Source organism: Lampetra planeri, chromosome 21, assembly GCF_965212315.1.
Source record: "Lampetra planeri chromosome 21, kcLamPlan1.2.h2, whole genome shotgun sequence".
Lineage (NCBI taxonomy): Eukaryota > Metazoa > Chordata > Hyperoartia > Petromyzontiformes > Petromyzontidae > Lampetra > Lampetra planeri.
This window is the reverse complement of record NC_136127.1, coordinates 6,677,743-6,696,447: the sequence shown is the minus strand read 5'-3', so window position 1 is coordinate 6,696,447 and position 18,705 is coordinate 6,677,743. Positions and strand designations below refer to the sequence as shown.

At 47.7% G+C, this 18,705-nt stretch overlaps 1 protein-coding gene across 1 annotated transcript; it reads left to right on the top strand.

The window, feature by feature from the left end:
• Nucleotides 1-4,443: 4,443 nt before the first annotated feature.
• On the top strand, nt 4,444-16,280 carry LOC144724599 (peptidyl-prolyl cis-trans isomerase FKBP9-like). Its single transcript, XM_078603860.1, has 10 exons — nt 4,444-5,001; nt 9,719-9,864; nt 10,015-10,204; nt 11,260-11,405; nt 12,401-12,590; nt 13,053-13,198; nt 13,937-14,123; nt 14,774-14,919; nt 15,384-15,547; nt 16,008-16,280. The coding sequence occupies exons 1-10, from the start codon at nt 4,763-4,765 to the stop codon at nt 16,188-16,190; spliced, it is 1,737 nt and encodes a 578-aa protein (XP_078459986.1). The 5' UTR covers nt 4,444-4,762; the 3' UTR covers nt 16,191-16,280.
• Nucleotides 16,281-18,705: the final 2,425 nt, after the last annotated feature.

The window sequence follows — 18,705 nt, the reverse complement described above, 5'->3', positions numbered from 1 at the left end:
GCTGGTTTACGTGGTGAATGTGTGACGCACAAAGGCACACTCTGCGTGTGTTCCGGATATGGAGCAGTAGCAAAAAAAAGGCACACTGCTGGATTTAAGGGGCGTATGAACACTGGAGTATGAACGCGGATTGGCCTAATTACATATTAAGTGTGCAGTATGCTGAAGTACTGTATACGCATGATATAAGCACGACCCCATCGCGAGAAAGGGCAGCTGTGCTTATATCCAAAGTGTGTTTGTATCCGAAGTTCGCCTTCCCACCAGTGTAATTGTATTCGTGTGTATAAAAAAACCAGCGTGCTTACATAAGTTGTGCTTATATCCAGCTTCCCAAATGCCAAGCTTAACCGCTGAATGCAAAGAATTTTTACCCAAAAAAAAATCCACAACCCTGTTCTCCACGCAGCCCGTGGGCGCCTCTCTGTGAATTGTAACTTCAGCCCTTTGCCGCTTCACAGAGAGCAGCTGATCATCGGCCAGGGTCATTCCACCGCTGGATGAAGGCCCCCTCCCTCTCCCAACGCCGTCTCGTCGCATCTCCACGATCCTTGCGGTGCATCGATCCACTCGGAGCACTCGCACGCGAGCTGATTCCATCGCTCCGTCTCTTCGGTGGTCTCGCTCGCTCGCTCGTTCGCTCTCCATCTCAGACGCGTTGCGTTCCTTGACTGCCAACTTCAAGGGTCAAAAGAGTAACCCCCCCACACACAAATTAGACAGACGGCCCTTGTTTAGAACCAGATATTGCTCATTCAGACTAAAGTCTCTTTTTTATTAAGGGAGATCTAAGTGATAACGGTACTGCAATAGCTTTCAACCCATGTGGATCACCCGTATTCTTGTACCGGGAAATGAGTTTTTGAGGTCCATACGGCGTACAACCGTTTCAATGCGGACAAAAAAAGTGTTTTGTATATGTATTTGTGTTTCTGCCTTGTGATATGACTTTTGTAGGATGCACGGGGTGACCAATAAGGTCTGAGTTACTGTCAGGTCAAACGAATGCTGTATAGCAAAGCAATGCATCAATACAACATAATTCAATCGTGTACAGTCCTTGATCAATCCACTGCCAGATGAAGGCTTCCCCACGCCGTGTTGGTCGTGACGACTGTTTGACCATACTTCACCACGCTGGTTAGTGCGGATTCGTGAAGGGTGATGGCACAACACAAGGCTTAAGTGGAAAGTTTATTCTTTTTTTCTCCTGATGACGATTGCTTGCGTTGCGATTGAAACGTAATTTTTTTTTGTTATTTTCTTTCAACCTATCTACGTGACTTTCCCGAAAGTCCCATGAACATGGAAAGTTGATATTTAGATAAACGCTCGGCATGTCACTGAAATCTACTGATTTTTTAAAATGTACATACAGGATGTGTATTTTGGGGTAAACTGTAGTGTCTCTAGTAGCTCCAAGGTTCACGTGAACTCATTAATATCATAATCCACACACGAATATTAAAGCATCGATAATTTAAAACTGCACCACTTATGATTCATGAGCTTTGGAATCGATATTAATCGATCCATCGTGAAAATCATGAACGTTACATTGCAGTATTTGGTAAAGCAAGCTGCTCCGTTGGTAGTGAGTGATGCACAAACAACAACAAACTCAACACATTCGTCATGTGCTATTAAAGAGGGACTCTGCTCGAAACATCACCTATTGAATGTTATTTATTTTAAGGTCACATTATTATTGATGAAAGTGTTGAGTTTTATGTCATACAGATTACATTCCGTTTCGATGATACACTTAGAGGCACACGTCTTCAACTATATACTCTAGAGCCGAACCGTTCGAATATTCCAGTAATCGATCACTCTATCGATTATTGGTTGGATCACTTAACTTATCGGATATTATGAAAAGAGTTGGAAAAATGTATCGCCTCTGTTCCCACGCGTGCCGCTGACCTTATTGATCACCCCGTGCCCTTATAAACCTCAACGTTCATCCTACAAAGTCACAAGAGAGAAAAACACCAACAAATAGACATTTTTTTGCACGTCGTATGGACCTGAAAACTCAATTTGCCTGTAAACCATATGGGTTGACACGCTATATTCAAAGCCATGAGTAATCTATTATAGATATTTCCAATGGGAAATGCTGCGGCAATTATGGCCTTCATGGAATATATACGTTTTTCATTGAAGAGCGATCTTCAACAGCACCTGAACAGAAGCATTCGAACCCACCACAGAGCAGTGCACCCAAATCTCAACGTCATCACCACCACCATTGGTGGTGGACACGTGGAGGCTGTTATTATGACTCATGATAACAATCTTCAAACAAGCGTGGCTGTGGTTTTCAACCAATCTCAGACTGATGTCTTTGCAAGTCTGAAACAAAGGAGTATTGCTTGATGGCAAAGGGGTGTGTGGGTAACCTATTACCGAATGGTACTCCAGAGAGCATTGGCGGGCCACACATTAACAAAGACAAAGGTCCCTCATATAGCCTTAACAGACTGTTGGGGCAAGTGCTGTTAGTGAGCAGCACCTATGAAGGCCGGAACAGCACGCGAGGGGGTGGGTGGCCAAGCACCACGCCCGGCCGCCTTTGCAGTGGCAATGTTTGGACACCGCACCATGTACTCATTCGAGGCTGAGTCGACTTAGGGGAGGCACAGGACCGGTTCAAATTAACGTCACTGGTGTTGGTCATGAGCGGGAATCGAATTTGGGTCTCGGGGTTGGAAGCGCAGCGCGCTAACCGCTACACCACCGCTCCCCACACATGAACGTACACACCACCTACCTACCTTTCGCCACTGTGCAAAGAAGCCTTGCCAATTGTTCAAAGAGGCCCCTTTCACAGTGACATAATTTGTTGTACCAATATTAGAAACACTGTTGATGATGCCAGGTCGAACGTAATCCCTGGCCAAGATGCTTTGCAGTGACGGGTAAATATCGTTCGAATACTGCGTGGTAGCTGGGCCACGTGGTGCATGAAACTAAGTCGTGTGCCGGGTATAGCCCCGCGGGCTCTAAAGTTCCCCCATCTGCTTCATGGACATTCCTGACACCGAGTGGTGTGAGGCTGCTCTTAGTTGAAGCTTGCCTCAATACTGTCACATGTTATCGCAGTGTCGACTAGGGCTGAACGATTTGGGGAAAATATCTAATTGCGATTGCGATAAAATGTTTTAAGTCAAGCTTCAGTTCAACATTCGCTGTGTAATAGATGTAAAACATGTGATGGAGCATTACCACATGATACCATAAAGTATGAACTGCTCTATATATTCGAATGCAAGGATGAGAACTTAAAAGATATAAATTGCTTCCAAAATGTATTTATTAAAATGTTTTAATTGAAATAGAACAATCAAACATAGAACAATTGTTAAGTTAAATAAATAAATAAAGTTATAAAAATAAAAAATAAAACAATTCCAATAAGTAATATGACTTCAAATCGCAAAAAAAATATTTCGATTTCAAATTGATTAATCGTTCAGCCTTAGTATCGACCATGGGGGGTTGTTTGACCATAACTTCTTCAACCTACGCTGGTCAATGCGGGATTGATGCACAGAGGGGATTGATGTCATTACACGGAACGCCACAAACGCACCACCATGCTTTGGTTGATTTCGTCCAAGGGGCATAAACCATCATCACGCGAACTCTGATCATCCTCGGCGGTGGCTATTGGCTGAACCGTCGTACAAAGACGATCGTCAGATGCGCTTCTGCGGTGGCCGTCTGGAACGCTCTTCCGATATTGGGAAGCCACTGGAGCTATGCACTTTTAAATCATCTACATTGAAAACTCACTTATTTATAACTGCTTCATGTGTTGTGTTGTAGTCCCCCCCCCCCAGCCGCACCTCCGATTAGCACGGTTGGATACGTACGGCGCGAAAGAAGGTCAGCTTACAGGGTGGTCCAGATGTCTTGGGACCCTCAACGAGTTTAACACGAAGGCTTTTTCGCGACCAAAATTATCCATCGGAGGTTTCTGTTCTTTTGAGACCCCGATATTTCTTCCCCCTTTTGCATATTAATCCGTTTTAAATAAACCCTTTCCTATTTAAAAAAATATATGAAGTTTTTATAGACTTGAATGGGGGCATGAGGTGGAGTGGGAGGTGGTGGGTAGGAGGTCACACGACATCTGGATCAACCTTTACATACAAGGGGGTGGTGGGGGCAAGCTAGCGGGACGATGCAACTTTGTTGCAAGAGAGACGCTGGAGGTGGGGTGGGGAAGTGGGGTGGGGTATTGCCTCTGCCCCTAATACAGTGAAGCACCAAAAGGGGCCCAGCCCCACCGTGCAAAGAATTCAGAGACGTGGCTTCTCCCCCTCTCCAGTTTCCCCCCATCAGTCCCGCCCATCATCAACCCTCCTCCTCATCATCATCCCCTCCCTCGTTTCTCTTCCCCTCCATCCCCTACAGCATCGCCGCCTTCGCTCCCTTCTAGAGAAAACCACGACACCGAGCGGCCAGCGACAACAACACACAAAAAAAAACCGCAAACCCCAACCGAGGAGGAGGAGGGCGAACGTTTTCCATTGTTTGAGTTGCCTCCAAAGAAAGTTTTCACGGTTAAATTAAATCCAAGTTTGGTTTAGAATAAAACTTAGTTTGCTTTTGAGTAAGAGGGGTGTGTAACGAAGGTGAAAGTTCAACACCACCCAGCGCTTCACCGCTAATCTCAAATTCCGCTTGGCCGAGTTAGCGGAATTTCCATTTATTCCTCCCTTCGCTGGCCCGAGGTTTGACGACTTAAACGATGTCGATCAGCGACGGATCGACAACGTTGATGACGGTGACGAAGCTGCTGCTGCTGCTGGCGGCGGTGGCAGTGATCACGACCGTGTCGGGCGCGTCTGGCAAGAAGGCGGCGGTGGATGCGGTGGAGGTAAAGTCCGTCTCCTCGCCGGCGGAGTGTCCACGGCGGGTGGCGAGCGGTGACTTCGTGCGCTTCCACTACAACGGGACGTTGAAGGGCGGCAAGGCGTTCGACTCCAGGTAAGACGATCATCTCTCAACAAACACAACCACCAACAACCAAACACTACCAGCAGGTGATCGGTGCCTACTCACCCACCCACTCAAACTCATCGGCAACCACGCTCACGGATGAGGCTCACGGATGAGGCTCCCGGGTTTCCCCACTACCACCACCACCAAAACGAAACTTTCGACTCGCATTTTGTTAAGCGGCGCCTCCCCAATCACCGCAAACTCATCAGGAACCCCGCTCACGGATGATGCTCCCGGGTTTCACCACCACCACCACCAAAACGAAACCTACTACTCGCATTTGTTCGATTGCAGAGTTCTAAGTTACGCGTTAAATGTCGCTTCTAAATCCGCTTCAACGCCCCCCCCCCCGGGCCACGGCTGAACAATCAGTGGAGAGTGGTCACCGAACCGCGCGAGGTTGGCTGTCATCCAGCAGTGGATAGAGAATAGGACGAATATTAATAGCACCCCTACTCTTGTCGGTGTGAGCGATGTCACAAGCTGGGAGAATATGCACTGATTTTTTTTTTAAATGCGAATTGTTAATAATTGTTGGCATCTAGCAGTGGATGGATGATGGCAAGCAGCTGCTGATGAACTGCGTGAAACAGCAGCAGCAGTAACTGCACGGTCGTGTGCACGTCACAGCTGTTCATTGCCCTAACGTTGCGAGATGTGTAACAACTAATACAATAATATTCCTTCTCGCAACTGTTTTTTTTAGGAATGTGTTAGCGTGAGCATTTTTTTTTACATTTTTTTTTCAAAAAATGTTTTTCCAATGAACCGAGACATTTTTAAAGTTCGACTACTCTTAGCGGAGTCGGTGACAGGCATATGAATACGACATGCGCACTTGCAAAATGTCCTCTGTCTCTGTGTGTGTGTGTCCCCTCTGTGTGTGTGTCTCCTCTCTCTGTGTGTTATGTCACTCTGTGTGTCCTCTCTCTCTCTGTGTGTTATGTCACTGTGTGTGTGTCTCTGTGTTATGTCACTCTGTGTGTCTCCTCTGTGTGTTATGTCACTGTGTGTGTCTCTTCTCTCTGTGTGTCTACTCTCTGTGTTGTCACTCTGTGTGTCTCCTCTCTGTGTGTGTCTCCTCTGTGTGTTATGTCACTCTCTGTGTGAGTGAGAGATTTGAGTGGCCGGGGAGCGGTGGCGTAGCGGTCAGCGCTACGAACCCGGTGACCCCGAGTTCTATTCCCGATTATTTGAACGGGCTCTGGGCCTCCTCTAGGTCGACTCGGCCTCGAATGAACACCTGGTGCGGTGTTGTCGTAAACGTCGCCACGAGGGAGACAAAGGCGGTCGGGCGTGGTTGTGCTGCCCCCCCCCCCCACCTCGTGTGCCTTGTCCGTCCTTCATAGGTGCTACTCGCTAGCTGCACTTGCCCCAAGTCTGTTAAGAGGCTACACGGGGGATCTTTGTCTTTGTGCCGGGCTAGAACCCACACAGAGTAAACCACAGTGGTGAAGTATGGTCAAACAACGCCCCCGGTGAGATGGGAGGCCCTTAATCCAGCCAGCAGTGGATTAAATTGTTGTTGTTAGTTACGCAGTTGCAACAAGACGTCGGGACGGGATTGTTTATTATGTTAACATGCGGCAGGCGTGATTTCAACTTGGATCCATTTCTAGATACCCTGCTCATGTCTCGTCGGTGAGTTATCCGACTTGTAACCAACCGGGTATCTATAAACGGATCGCTCATATTTTAATGGTAATAACAGGCGTCAGGATTATTCAGTACCGTCGGAGCTTTAAACATGTCACGTGCATACGCTATTGACACACACAGCAGTGTGATCGACACTTTACACATGCTACGTTGTTCGCATATTTCTGCAGTAACAGTCGCTGGCAAGAAGTAAGAAGTACAGTGCACAAAGGAGACACACATCCACCACAATGCAGCTTCACGCAGCCAGGGGGCCCACCAATAAGCCAAAACTTGCCGCAACAAGCCTCTTCTGAGACTTCCAAACATTCTCGCTCCGAGTCGCGCTCGCAATTCACGTTGCCGTTGGGGCACGTGGCCGCTTCCCTCGTTGAAATCTCCTTGCAGTTTGTGTCAACCACTTAGACTCTTGTCCTTTCCTTCCCTGCGTCTTCCAAACTCGAGGCAGCTTTTTTTGCATCGCCACCCTCTCTCCTCTCCCCTCCGGCCGCCGGTGTTTGGTGCGTTGATGTTTGTCGACAACTCTTTGCAAATTTTCGATTTAAAGTTTTCGTGACTGCAGGGATTCATCTTCTTGGTTCTTTCGGTAAAGTCACGTAGAAGGGAGATAATAAAATAATAAAAATAAAACATCATAAAATAATACAATTCTCACGACGTTTCGGCAACAACGCAAGCAGACGTCCTCAGGTGAAGAACAGGTCTGTCTGAAAGACAGCGTCTGAATGAACACCACCAAGCTTGGCAGCGTATATTTAAGCTGGGTTAGGGGAGGAAGAGCGCCTTGACAAATACATTTTCATATCAACAGATAAATTTAGCATATTTCTGGAAAATGCAGATATGGGATTAGTACTCTTTGCAAGTTGAAATGTCACCAAACGAACCTCAACGTCGCTAGGTGTTGCTAAGGTGGACATTAAATGGTGTCAAAAATATCACCAAACAATTGACGTCGTATCGAACATAGCAGACCCCGACATCATCATTACTACAAACCTGCAATCATGTCACGAGACCATTTACTAAGTATCAAACTGATTCGGCATCATTAATGCATATCAGCAATTGCTCCATTATCTCCATAATGGCTTTGTCTCCAGAAAGTTGCCAGTGGGAAATCCAGCTGAATCAATTGCACGGTATTTCTATGTATTGCTGATTACCTCCAGTATGGTGAAACCAGTGCAGATGTGTTTTGTGTTGAGATATACAGTTGGTTAACAATCGTCTACAAGGCCTGAAAGCCGGTGGGAGAAAATCTTTTTTCTTTTTCAAACTGGAGATACAAAAGAGAGAGAATTGTACATGTTATTACCTATAATGCAACACTGAAAATTGCACAGATACGTTTTTTTTATATAAGTTATAAATAAAGCTCGTTTATATCTATTTGCAAAATTGGGTGCCTTGTCTGCAAGGAAATTGGGCCACGTAGCAGTTTTCCAAGGGCATGGAGTGGGTGGAATATATCACCAACGTGGCAGAAAAAGTTTCTGCTTTTCACTGACCAATCGCTAAGGGCTATCTGGTGGCCTAGAGCGCCCATCCCCACCACTGGGATTCACATATGGAAGTCACGCCATGGCCCTCCTTCTTTCAGGGGGTCTGACATGCCTGTGGCAGATGACGACACCCTTTGCCAAAAGAGATCCAATGCATGATTCCGTTAAGCAACGCATCTTTTTTTTTCTTTCATTAATTCACTTAGGCGCAAGGAATGTTACGTTGGAGAGCTGTGGCACAATGGTTAGCACACTGCTACGAACTCGGCGAGACAAAGTTTGATTCTGTACATGGCTATCGTCATAGAATTGTAAGATCAACACCAGGACCACAGTCAGTGGGAAAGGACATTTACTAGTTTGTGCTACGCCATTCTTTCATGATGTCAAGATATTGTGCTCATCATTACACGTCAATCATTATATCTTTTTCTCGGGACTATTTAACACATTTGTTGTAAACCTCGTGTGTCCTGGTGACACATCAATGAATGAGCATACAGTGAAGCTGCCTAGCAGGGCCGCCAAATAGTTATTGAAGGCTCTAGGCAAAATGCCAGGTGAGGTCCCCCTTCTGCCAAGAAGCAGTAACGCAGTGGTTAGCGCACTGCATTATGAACCCGGTGATCCGAGTTGTATTCTGGGTCACAGCTAGCATCAGTGATTTGTTACATCTGCAGAGGTCATGAACACCACCCTCAACTTCACTTACACAGAATGATGAAATTTTGTCAAACTGTGCCCTCGTGAAATAAATGGCATCTGGACGCCTTCATGATGCAGCAGTGAATTGTCAAATGGCTGTAACACGTAGTGTTTTGTTGTTAAAACGCCGAGGTCTGTAACCAATGAATTCACACATCTGTTCGTAATTTCCCCTTTGCACCACATTCTTCCTTGTAAAATAGGCTTTTTAATTATTTTTCATGTAGTTATAAATACACACGTATTATTAATAAAATCCTTTACTGTTTCGCCCATGTGCAAATACATCTACAGTATTTACATGGATATTTCTGAATCATAGCTTTGGAGATGTCTTTTGCACCATAGCTGTAAAAACATGAAGGCTGCCACTTGCAGAAAGGGCTCAAATGTGTACCACTTTTGGTTTTCAGATTTTAAGTGGAATCATTTACAAAAGTCTTTCATTCTAACAATAGTAGTATGATTATAGTAATGATGATGAAAACAAACATTCCATGAAATAAAAAGTAGTACAGCATGAAGGTAATTTAAAAAATATCGTCATTCATCACTCCGTCAGTAGGTGTCTCAAGGGAGCAGGCATTCGGTTTAATGTTTTTTTGGCCACTCTCCAGGGCAGGTCACTCTTTCTCAAACACCACGCGTGCATTTTGCAAAGGAGAAACTTCGATGATTTTTCTTTTATACATTGCTCATCTGGTTTCTTCAGCCATACGCGGAATGATGGACAGCCGTCTTTGGATAAATCAGCAGCGGCGTGGTGCTCTCAAAGGGACACTTTAACACAATAAGATGTTTTTGTGTTTTTTTGCTCCTGCTATTGTGTGCAGCTACGAGAAGGGCTCCACCTACAACATGTTTGTGGGAAAGAAGCTGATGGTCGCCGGCATGGATCAGGGCCTGCTGGGCATGTGCGTCAACGAGCTGCGGACCATCCGTGTCCCCGCGGCGCTCGGCTACGGCAAGGAGGGCCTCGGTACGGGACACTCGCACGCGACACTCGGACAAACACCGTCTCGGTGCACCACTGCGGCGACCTTTCGCGGTTGTGCTACAGAGTGGAGACGCGGGCGAGCGCTTTGAATCTCCCTCCTCTCTTTCTCTCCGTCTCCCACCACATGTGCAGGCGACTCGATCCCAGCCAATGCGGAGCTGTTCTTCTCCGTGCTGCTCGTGGATGTGTGGAACCCCGAGGACAAGGTGGCCGTGCACACGTACTCCCTGCCCGAACCATGCGAGCGCAAGGTGCAGTCCACCGACTACGTGCGCTACCACTACAATGGCACACTGCTCGATGGCACACCCTTCGACTCCAGGTAAGGGATGAGGATTCAACTTTTGCATTTGCGGTGCGCCTTAGAGAGTGCCTCGGCATCACATGTCATCTCAAATAATTCTAACACCCTGCTGCAGTGTCGTCAAAGGGACAGCAGTGGCAGCTGGCCCTGTAAAGAGTGAAGTGTACTTTGGTGAACCAGATCAAGTGAAATACCAACATGTAAGATGATTGTTTTTGTAAAGTCCTCGGTGACCGAGTTTAAACTACCAACTTGCTATACTTGAGAACCCCGTTGAACCACAAGTGGCTGATACCTGGATTCAAACTCAGGCTCTCAGTACTGCCACCTCAGTACTCTGACCTCTGACCCTAAAGCACCCAGCGACCTGCTGCTGCACTTTTTCTGTTTTTTCTCACATGCATCTTTCTGTGATTAAAATATACAAGGGCCGATTTAACTCCCCAAAAGATGTTACTGTTTTACTTGTGTTAGCTAAAGTGTTTAATGAAATGCCACTTGACCAAGACCTCACCTTTAAATAGAGTAAATCTATAATTCGCGTTTTTTAGGATGAAGCAACTGTATTTAAGAAATTGCACATGGATGGCACGAAGATTATTTCATCCTTTGCCAAACATCATCATGAGCCATGTCAATCCACTGCTGATTGAAGACGTCCTCAAGTTGACAGCCACTTTTCACAATCTTGCACTGTAATAATCCCCCAAGCACCTGTATATGCGTTAATTTAACTCCAACTCGTCGGTTGACGTACCCTTGAATGCATTGCATTCCTTGGCTACCGCTTTTCATTATTGAGATATAAGAACACTGGAAAGGTGTGCTTAAAATCAGCAGGAAGACACAACTCCCATCATGCTTTGCATGCATGTCATGTGACCAACTCACAGCATGAACAATGTTCTGAGCCTTGTTTACGCCACCAGTTCGACAGAGCTGAATGAGTGGCATGTTTCTAGACCATTGGCAATCATTGTAAAACATGCCACCCTGAATTCCATTGTCTTCGGCCCCCCATCCTTCATAACTAATTTGTCGCTCCAAACCCAATCCCACTGTGCCTTCTACAGTTACACCCGCAAGTCGACGTACAACACGTACGTGGGCATGGGCTGGCTCATCGCGGGCATGGACCAGGGCTTGCTGGGCATGTGCGTTAACGAGAGGCGCTTTGTTACCATCCCGCCTCAACTGGGCTACGGAGAGTCTGGATACGGTGAGCGTATGGCCCCTCCTGTCTCATTGTGTGTGTGTGTTACAGTTTGGGGGGTGGTCGGGTAGTGGGTGGTTAGCGCACTGTGCTGCAAACCCGGCGAGCCGAGTTCAATTCTCATTTTTGACCTATAACAGTGGCGAATATTTGAACCGGTTCTGGGCTTCCTTTAGGTAAACTCGGACTTAAATGAATACCTGGTGTGGTGTGTGAACATCAGCACTGGGGAAACAAAGGTGGCCGACAGTGGAGTTGGCCCCCACCCCCTCGTGTGCCGTGCCAGCCTTCATAGGTGCTCGCTAACAGCACTTGCCGCAGCAATCTGTTAAAGGCTCTGCGGGGGATCTTTTTCTCAATTTTATTTCGGTACACATGGACCCTCTATAGCTCTGTGGTGTGTTTTTGAGTTGTACCACATGTTGTCTAACATGATGTCTGACGTTTAGTGCGTGTCATGGGGATTATTTGACCATACTTCACACTGGTCAGTGCAGGTTGGTGAAGGTGGGGAGCACGGACGTTGGGATGTAGCACAGTACAACAGTGGAAATTGCTGCACTGCTCTCTGCTCACAATGTATCCTCGCAGCAGCCTGTGTCACGCATGGCGCTCGCCCATCACCTGCATTGTGCCTGATCTCATCAGATCTCGGAAAAGGCAAATAACAAAGAAACTCGACACATTTGTCAGCAACACGAGTAGATGACATTTCGAGCAATAGCCCTTCTTCATTGCATATAAACAGAGCGGCGTTGTGTTTGCATCATGCGATCTCGGAAAGATGCTCAGTAGAGTTGAACCGCACAGCGTGGGGAGGTTCTCATCCAGCAGAGGATTGACAAAGCAGCTATACATCTACATATCCTCCTGTGTTGTGCACGCTTATGCTGACCACAGGGTGAGAATGCCAACTCTGCGCTGGCGGCGTTTCTGCCCGTAATCCTTGTGCTACATTTTGTGTGTCTCGTTGTCTCCTTACTGCGGCGTCACGCGCACAGACCCCGTGATCCCGGCGCAGGCCAGCCTCGTGTTCGACGTTCTCCTGCTGGACCTGCACAACCCAAACGACCGGGTGGACATTAAGACGTACCTCGTGCCCGAGAACTGCACCCGTAAGACCAAGTCGAGTGACTACGTGCGCTACCACTACAACGGAACCCTGCTCGATGGGACCCCGTTCGACTCAAGGTGCGACCTTCTTCACAATGTTCGCAGTGCCACGCAAGATGCCCCCCCCCCAACCATCGCACGCTTCTGCGGCGGTCTGGAACGCTCTTCCATCCGATATTAGGAAGTCACTGGGGCTATGCACTTTGAAATCATGCAGATTGAAAACTAATTTATTTTGAACTGCTTTTTGTGTTCAGCTTGTTGTCCTTCCCCCATACCTCCGATTAGCACGGTTGTCTGCACACGGTGCAAAAGAAGTTCAACATATGTGACAAATAAAAAAAAATGCGCAGTCCTTTATCGAAGGGCATGGCATGCGGCATCAGCCATGGGGGGTTGTTTGACTATACTTCACTGACACGCTGGTCAGTGCAGCTTGGGGTCTAGAGCGAACCCAGGACCAATTCGGATATCACCTGACAGCCGGGCTTGTAGCTTCATTTCTTCGAGCTGTAATTTATCCAAATTCTTGCATTGCAGCCACTCGCGCAACCGGACGTACAACACCTACCTGGGGCTGGGCAATATCATCGCGGGCATGGAGGAGGGGCTGCTGGACATGTGCGTCAACGAGCGCCGCATCGTCACCATCCCGCCCCACCTTGGCTACGGAGAGGGCGGCACAGGTACGACGCGCCCGCGGAACACAACCTTGCTGCAGCAGCTTCCATCCAGCGGCACACTCTGTTGGCTCGGGTTTCCGCCATGCGGCAACACTTCAATGTACGGTCAGCTCTCGATTAACGATGCAGGGTAATGGTGGGGAGGGATAGCCCGGATACTTGAGTTGCACCCATAAATGTCCACCTCCTTTTCCACAAACTCCTCCTTTGGATGAGCTCTGTGCTTACTTTTAGCCTGTTGCGTTGGTAGGGAAATTTCAGGCCCGGTTATGACCACAATCTCCTTCGTTAATTCCCCTTATTTTCTAGACGATGGGGCTGATCTCTCCTATTTCTGTCTCGCACCAGCTTCACAGCTTACTTGTCGCCATTTTTGTCTGATATCTTTCTTCGCTATGCCAACCCAGCACATATGTTGCCCTCCTGGACATGCGCGTAGACCTGGTCACGCGTGTAAATCTGGACACGTGTGTAAACCGCCGGGGTCATCTTTCTTGGATCATCTCCATCAGTGTCACCACCTCTTGTCCCACTCGTTCTCTTGTTGCTTCATTTCGTATTTTCAGAGGTCTAGACAGACACACTCATTTCTGCACTTGCTCATGTTTATCGGTTGGATTTCCTCAATGTCGTTGCTCTTGTCAAAAACATCGAATTCATCGAAACAACATGAGGCTTAGCATATACCCCAAACTGGTTATCTTAAGCGTCGTGTCTGCTTGTGTCTCCGAATCATGCAAGGCTCCATCCCGGGCTCGGCCGTGCTGGTTTTCGACATCAACCTCATCGACTTCCACAACCCCAAGGACGAGGTGCAGACGGACTCTTACTTCCAGCCAGAGGAGTGCTTCCGCAAGTCGCGCAAGGGAGACCTGGTGCAGGTGCACTACAACGGGACCTACATGGACGGCTCACCGCTCGACTCCTCGTGAGGGCACATGCGCGGATACGGGACGATGGGCACGCGACACCCGTGCGATCCATCTTGGGTGCACTCACGGCGGCCTGTCGCGCCATTTATAATCACGTTGAGGGAGATGTGCCCTCAGGCCCCGTAAGTCAATCGACGCAATGTGACAACGATTTTTGGTGGGAAAATGGCGGAAGTAGCGCCGTATTCGTGGCGGCACTTACCCTTTTGGATGAATCTCTAAGACCATGACCGGGCCTATGACCCAAGTCACCCGGAATGCACCCGATCTCACCAGATCTCGAAAGCCATGCAGGGTTGAGCCTGGAAAGTACTTGAATAGGTGATCACCATGCACAGCAGATTGCTCATGGCTCCTGTGGGGCTTGGTGGTGGTTAGCAGAGGGCAGTGCAGCAAACTCCATCGTCTATGCTCCCCACCTTCACCCCTCACTGACCAGTGTTTGCGTACCAACTCGCACCGACCATCATGGTTGAAGTACGGTCAAACAACCTCTCACCACTGACACAGCATGGGGAGGTTCTCATCCAGCAGTGTCTGGACAAGAGCGCGAATGCGATCACACATGTTGAGCACCTGCGTGCGTATTTGCTCTGTTTTCTGCGCACACTCACACACACTGTGCCGACGTGTGCGCGTGGGACAGGCACAAGTATGGAAAGACGTACGACCTGATACTGGGCAGTGGCCGTGTGGTGCTGGGGCTGGACCAGGCGCTCACGGGAATGTGTGTCGGCGAAAAGCGCATGGCGATCATCCCTCCGCACCTGGGATACGGCGAGCAGGGCATCGGTGAGGGATTTCAAACCAGTGCCGCACGGATTGGTTTCATCTCTGTTTTTTACTCGGTTCCCTACCCCCACTCCACCTCGTGCCACGTTTGCAGGAGTCTTATAACGTTTCTCTTTGGCCAAAGCATCGGGCCGAGACCTTGACAAGTCACCTAACATGTTTTGAGCTGGATTCTTCAACTGCATTTAGCAGCAGGCCACATAATGAAACTAGCAATTGCTGGCAGGCCATGTGACATCATACGTCACGTGATGTCTTCATGCCATTTTTTCTCTGTGTCATTGGCACCGTTATCAGGACCCACGTATATGTACATATGCTGAACTTCTTTCGTACCGTATGTAGCCAACCGTGCTAATAATTGTATTTGCTCTATCCGCCCGTGCGTTAGTTTCCTGCGCCTCTATGGGTGTGTGCCTCTACTTAATGCTCGTTTTCGCGTTTCTCCCGGTGTCTCCTCACAGATGGCGACGTTCCAGGGAGCGCCGTGCTCGTGTTTGACCTGGAGCTCGTGGCTCTGCAGGAGGGCCTGCCCGAGGGATACCTCTTCATCTGGGACGGGGATGTGCCCACCAACCTCTTTGAGCTCATGGACAGCAATAAAGATGGCCATGTCGATTTGGAGGAGGTGAGATACACTCGCACGCAGGTGGGCATAGCGGAGGAGAGAGAGCTCGTTAATTAGAGGTGTAATGGTTGACCACTCCGCACTTCTACCCAACCCTGTGGATTTAGATAAACCATCGTGATTTTGGGTTGCAATTTGATCGAAGAATCGGTTCTTTTTTACTATTTTGTGAATGGGGGGGGAGGGGCATGACCGTGTCAATGTTAACGTTAAACACATTTGAAATATGGTCTACTTTTTTGCATCATGCATTGTCCTCTAGTGTTCAACCCCGATGCATGTAAGGAAAGGCTGCACTGCCTGTTGCTTAATGGAACCAGTATTAAGAAGGGAGGCTGAGCTTTCAGCAGGAGAGGGGGGGGAGCTGTGTAACCCCCTCTTAGCCTCTCCCGACGCGACGGGGCTAACTCGCCACCGACCTCTGACCTCCTCCCTCTGTGTCGTCGTCTCGTGTGCGCAGTTCACCGCCTACCTCAAGGCGGAGGTGGCGGCCGGCAAGGGGCGGCTCGCCCCCGGCTCGGATCCGGACAAGGTCATTGGTGAAATGTTTACTAACCAGGACCGCAACAAGGACGGTCGCATCACGGCGCCGGAATTCAAGCTGAAGGCGGAGGAGGATGCCGAGAACCACGATGAGCTGTGATGAGGCTTGGGAGGAGGAAACTACATGAGCTACGTTGCCTGTATCTCTCCCTAGAAAGCAACGCGATGTTCCCCCCCCCACCCTCCCCACCCCCCCCCACACTCCCCACCCCCCTACCCTCAGCTATTCCCCCATCCTCTCCTCCCTTCCTGGGGTCCCCTCCTGTATCACCTGCCCTCGCAGTCGTTTGCCCGCCCATTCCAGCCATCCTGCCGCCCTCCCTACGGCTTTGCTGCTCAGGCTGTGCCACCTCCCCCAGCAGCTGTAAGCAGTCTGTCCTTCAGCCACACGGAGCCACCGTAATTCCGTCTCGCTCGAACGTGTGCCTCTCCTGGCAGAAATAGATGTCGCAAACGGTGGAGCGAACGTTCATTAAAAAAAAATGCAAATGAAGATTATTCGCTAAGTTTCGACGCAGGCCTTAACCTCCCCGTGCCTTTCATATCTGTATTGAGGAGCCCGCGTGGTTAGGAAATGTTAAATAGAGCCTCATGGACGATATTTAAACACGGTTTCAACGGACGAGGGCGGGTGTAGTTGTTGGACATGTTGTGGAAAATTCAAAAGCACGTGTGATGTTGCTATTTTTTAAAACTATATTTTAATACGTTTTTTTTGTTTAATATGGTCTTTTAAAAATATGCATCGTTAAAGATGTATTCATGGTTTTGTTTTGTTTACATGGGAATCCTCCTGTGTCCAAATAATATTTCGAAAGGGTTCTGCTGTGGGGAGTTTGTCCAATTTTTGTTTTTAGTTTTTGCATGTGGTGTTATTAGTAGAAGGGGAGAACAATGAAATTCAGCACTGATAAATCAGCAACTTACTTGCTGTACTGCCTCTATCCTGCAGGTGTCTCTCAGGCTCCAGCTGTTTTTTTTAATACAAATGCAGTAAAAAAGAAAAAAAAATTGGCAGAAATGTCCAATGTCAGAATATCAGAATGTCCAGGATTATTTTCAGTTAAAAGTCTGGAGCGGAGATGGGCGATTTGGCCTTTATCCAGCGGTGGATTCAAAATTGCTATGATGAAAGGTGCTGAAACATTAATGGAGTATAAAAAAATAACGGTGCGGTTTGCGGAGCCTAATTCATGCGTTTGCATGAGTGAAGTTTCTTGCCAGTGTTATAGAAAAGGTCACAGCTGCTATTTTCTGCAGTTGTGTCTATTGTTGTGGCAATGCTGAAGTTGTACCCCTGTGTACAGGTCTGTGTGCTATGCAAATAACTTGCAACATTTCTGTGAAATCCGAGTGTCGTTTGGGTTTCAGGTAGCAATGCGCAGCTTTACGCCCACATTTGATGGGCATTCTTTTAAGTGTTTTTCTAATCAATTCTGTTATTCTTGAACATTGAACCTTCTTTTTTATTTCACCAAATTAAAGTGCCTACCCTTGAATAAAAGAGTGTATGGTTTTAACGTCCCACACCAGTCTGCTGCCTCAAAAGTATACACCCTCAGCATCATTAAACCACACAAAGTTCCACGTGTGTTATTTTGCAATGAATTTGCATATTTTAAACAGCGCCACGAGTGTCCAAGTGGTTCTCTGGGAAGGACAACCCTTTCAGTGGTTGTGGCATGGATATAGGAGAAATTACTAATGGATTGTATGCTAATGGTAAACTAAAACTTACTTACTGAGTAAAGCCCACTGAGCTATGAGCTCTTTTATTAGATATCTCAAAGTAGCTTTTGGAAATTTACATTAGCCAAATCCAAATGGCGATTTCAAAATGGAGAAAATTTAATGGCACTAGAAGGAGAGTGCAAACTCCGAATAGGCAAACCCATGACCTGCACAACAGGCAAGGGAGATAAAATACCACCATAGCACCGTGTCATTACATCCTTCAACCATTATATGTACACAGGTAGGAACAATAGTTCCACACTGCCCACCAGGGATTATTTGTCTGTCGTGCATAGCCACGCCCTCGATTTGTGTTTCATAGAGCGCTGCGGGCTGGGCTCAGCACCACGTGACGCGCCGCCCCACGCAGCTTGCACCGCGTGACACGGATCGCACGAATGCGCTGTCCAACCAAGTTCCTACCTGCCCACTACGAAGGAACGTGTTTGAGCCGCATGTCACTTAGATAACCCGAGCATGTAGTTGTATACAGCCAGTGTCCCTACTGGACGTCTCAGGTTTAGTTTGAATACGGTCTTGCCCGCTGCATCTGCCACCATTTTAAAATTAACCGACTATTGGCTCTTGGCCCAAACTGTCCAGCAATAATTGACAAGTGGCACCTACCAAAAGTTAACTACTTTCCAAGAACGGTATGCTATATTTCCTTATGAATATTTTAGGGGCATTTAATATGCAATTAAGGAAAGTTGGCTTTAGCAGTTGTGGTAGCTAAAAAAAACTCCAACTAGGGCACAAAGCGATTGTGCAAAGGGGATGGAGTAATGGGGAAAAATATGGGGACGAGTGATCTTGGAGGGTTACCACACCAAAAAAGGTGGATTAATTACTTAACTCCCAGTCTGAAATCAGATAGACCT

Coding starts and splice junctions, on each gene's coding strand:
- LOC144724599 (XM_078603860.1), top strand. CDS start 4,763: ATGTCGATCAGCGACGGATCGACAACGTTGATGACGGTGACGAAGCTG. Junction 5,002..9,718: donor GGCAAGGCGTTCGACTCCAG/GTAAGACGATCA, acceptor TATTGTGTGCAG/CTACGAGAAGGGCTCCACCT. Junction 9,865..10,014: donor CTACGGCAAGGAGGGCCTCG/GTACGGGACACT, acceptor CCACATGTGCAG/GCGACTCGATCCCAGCCAAT.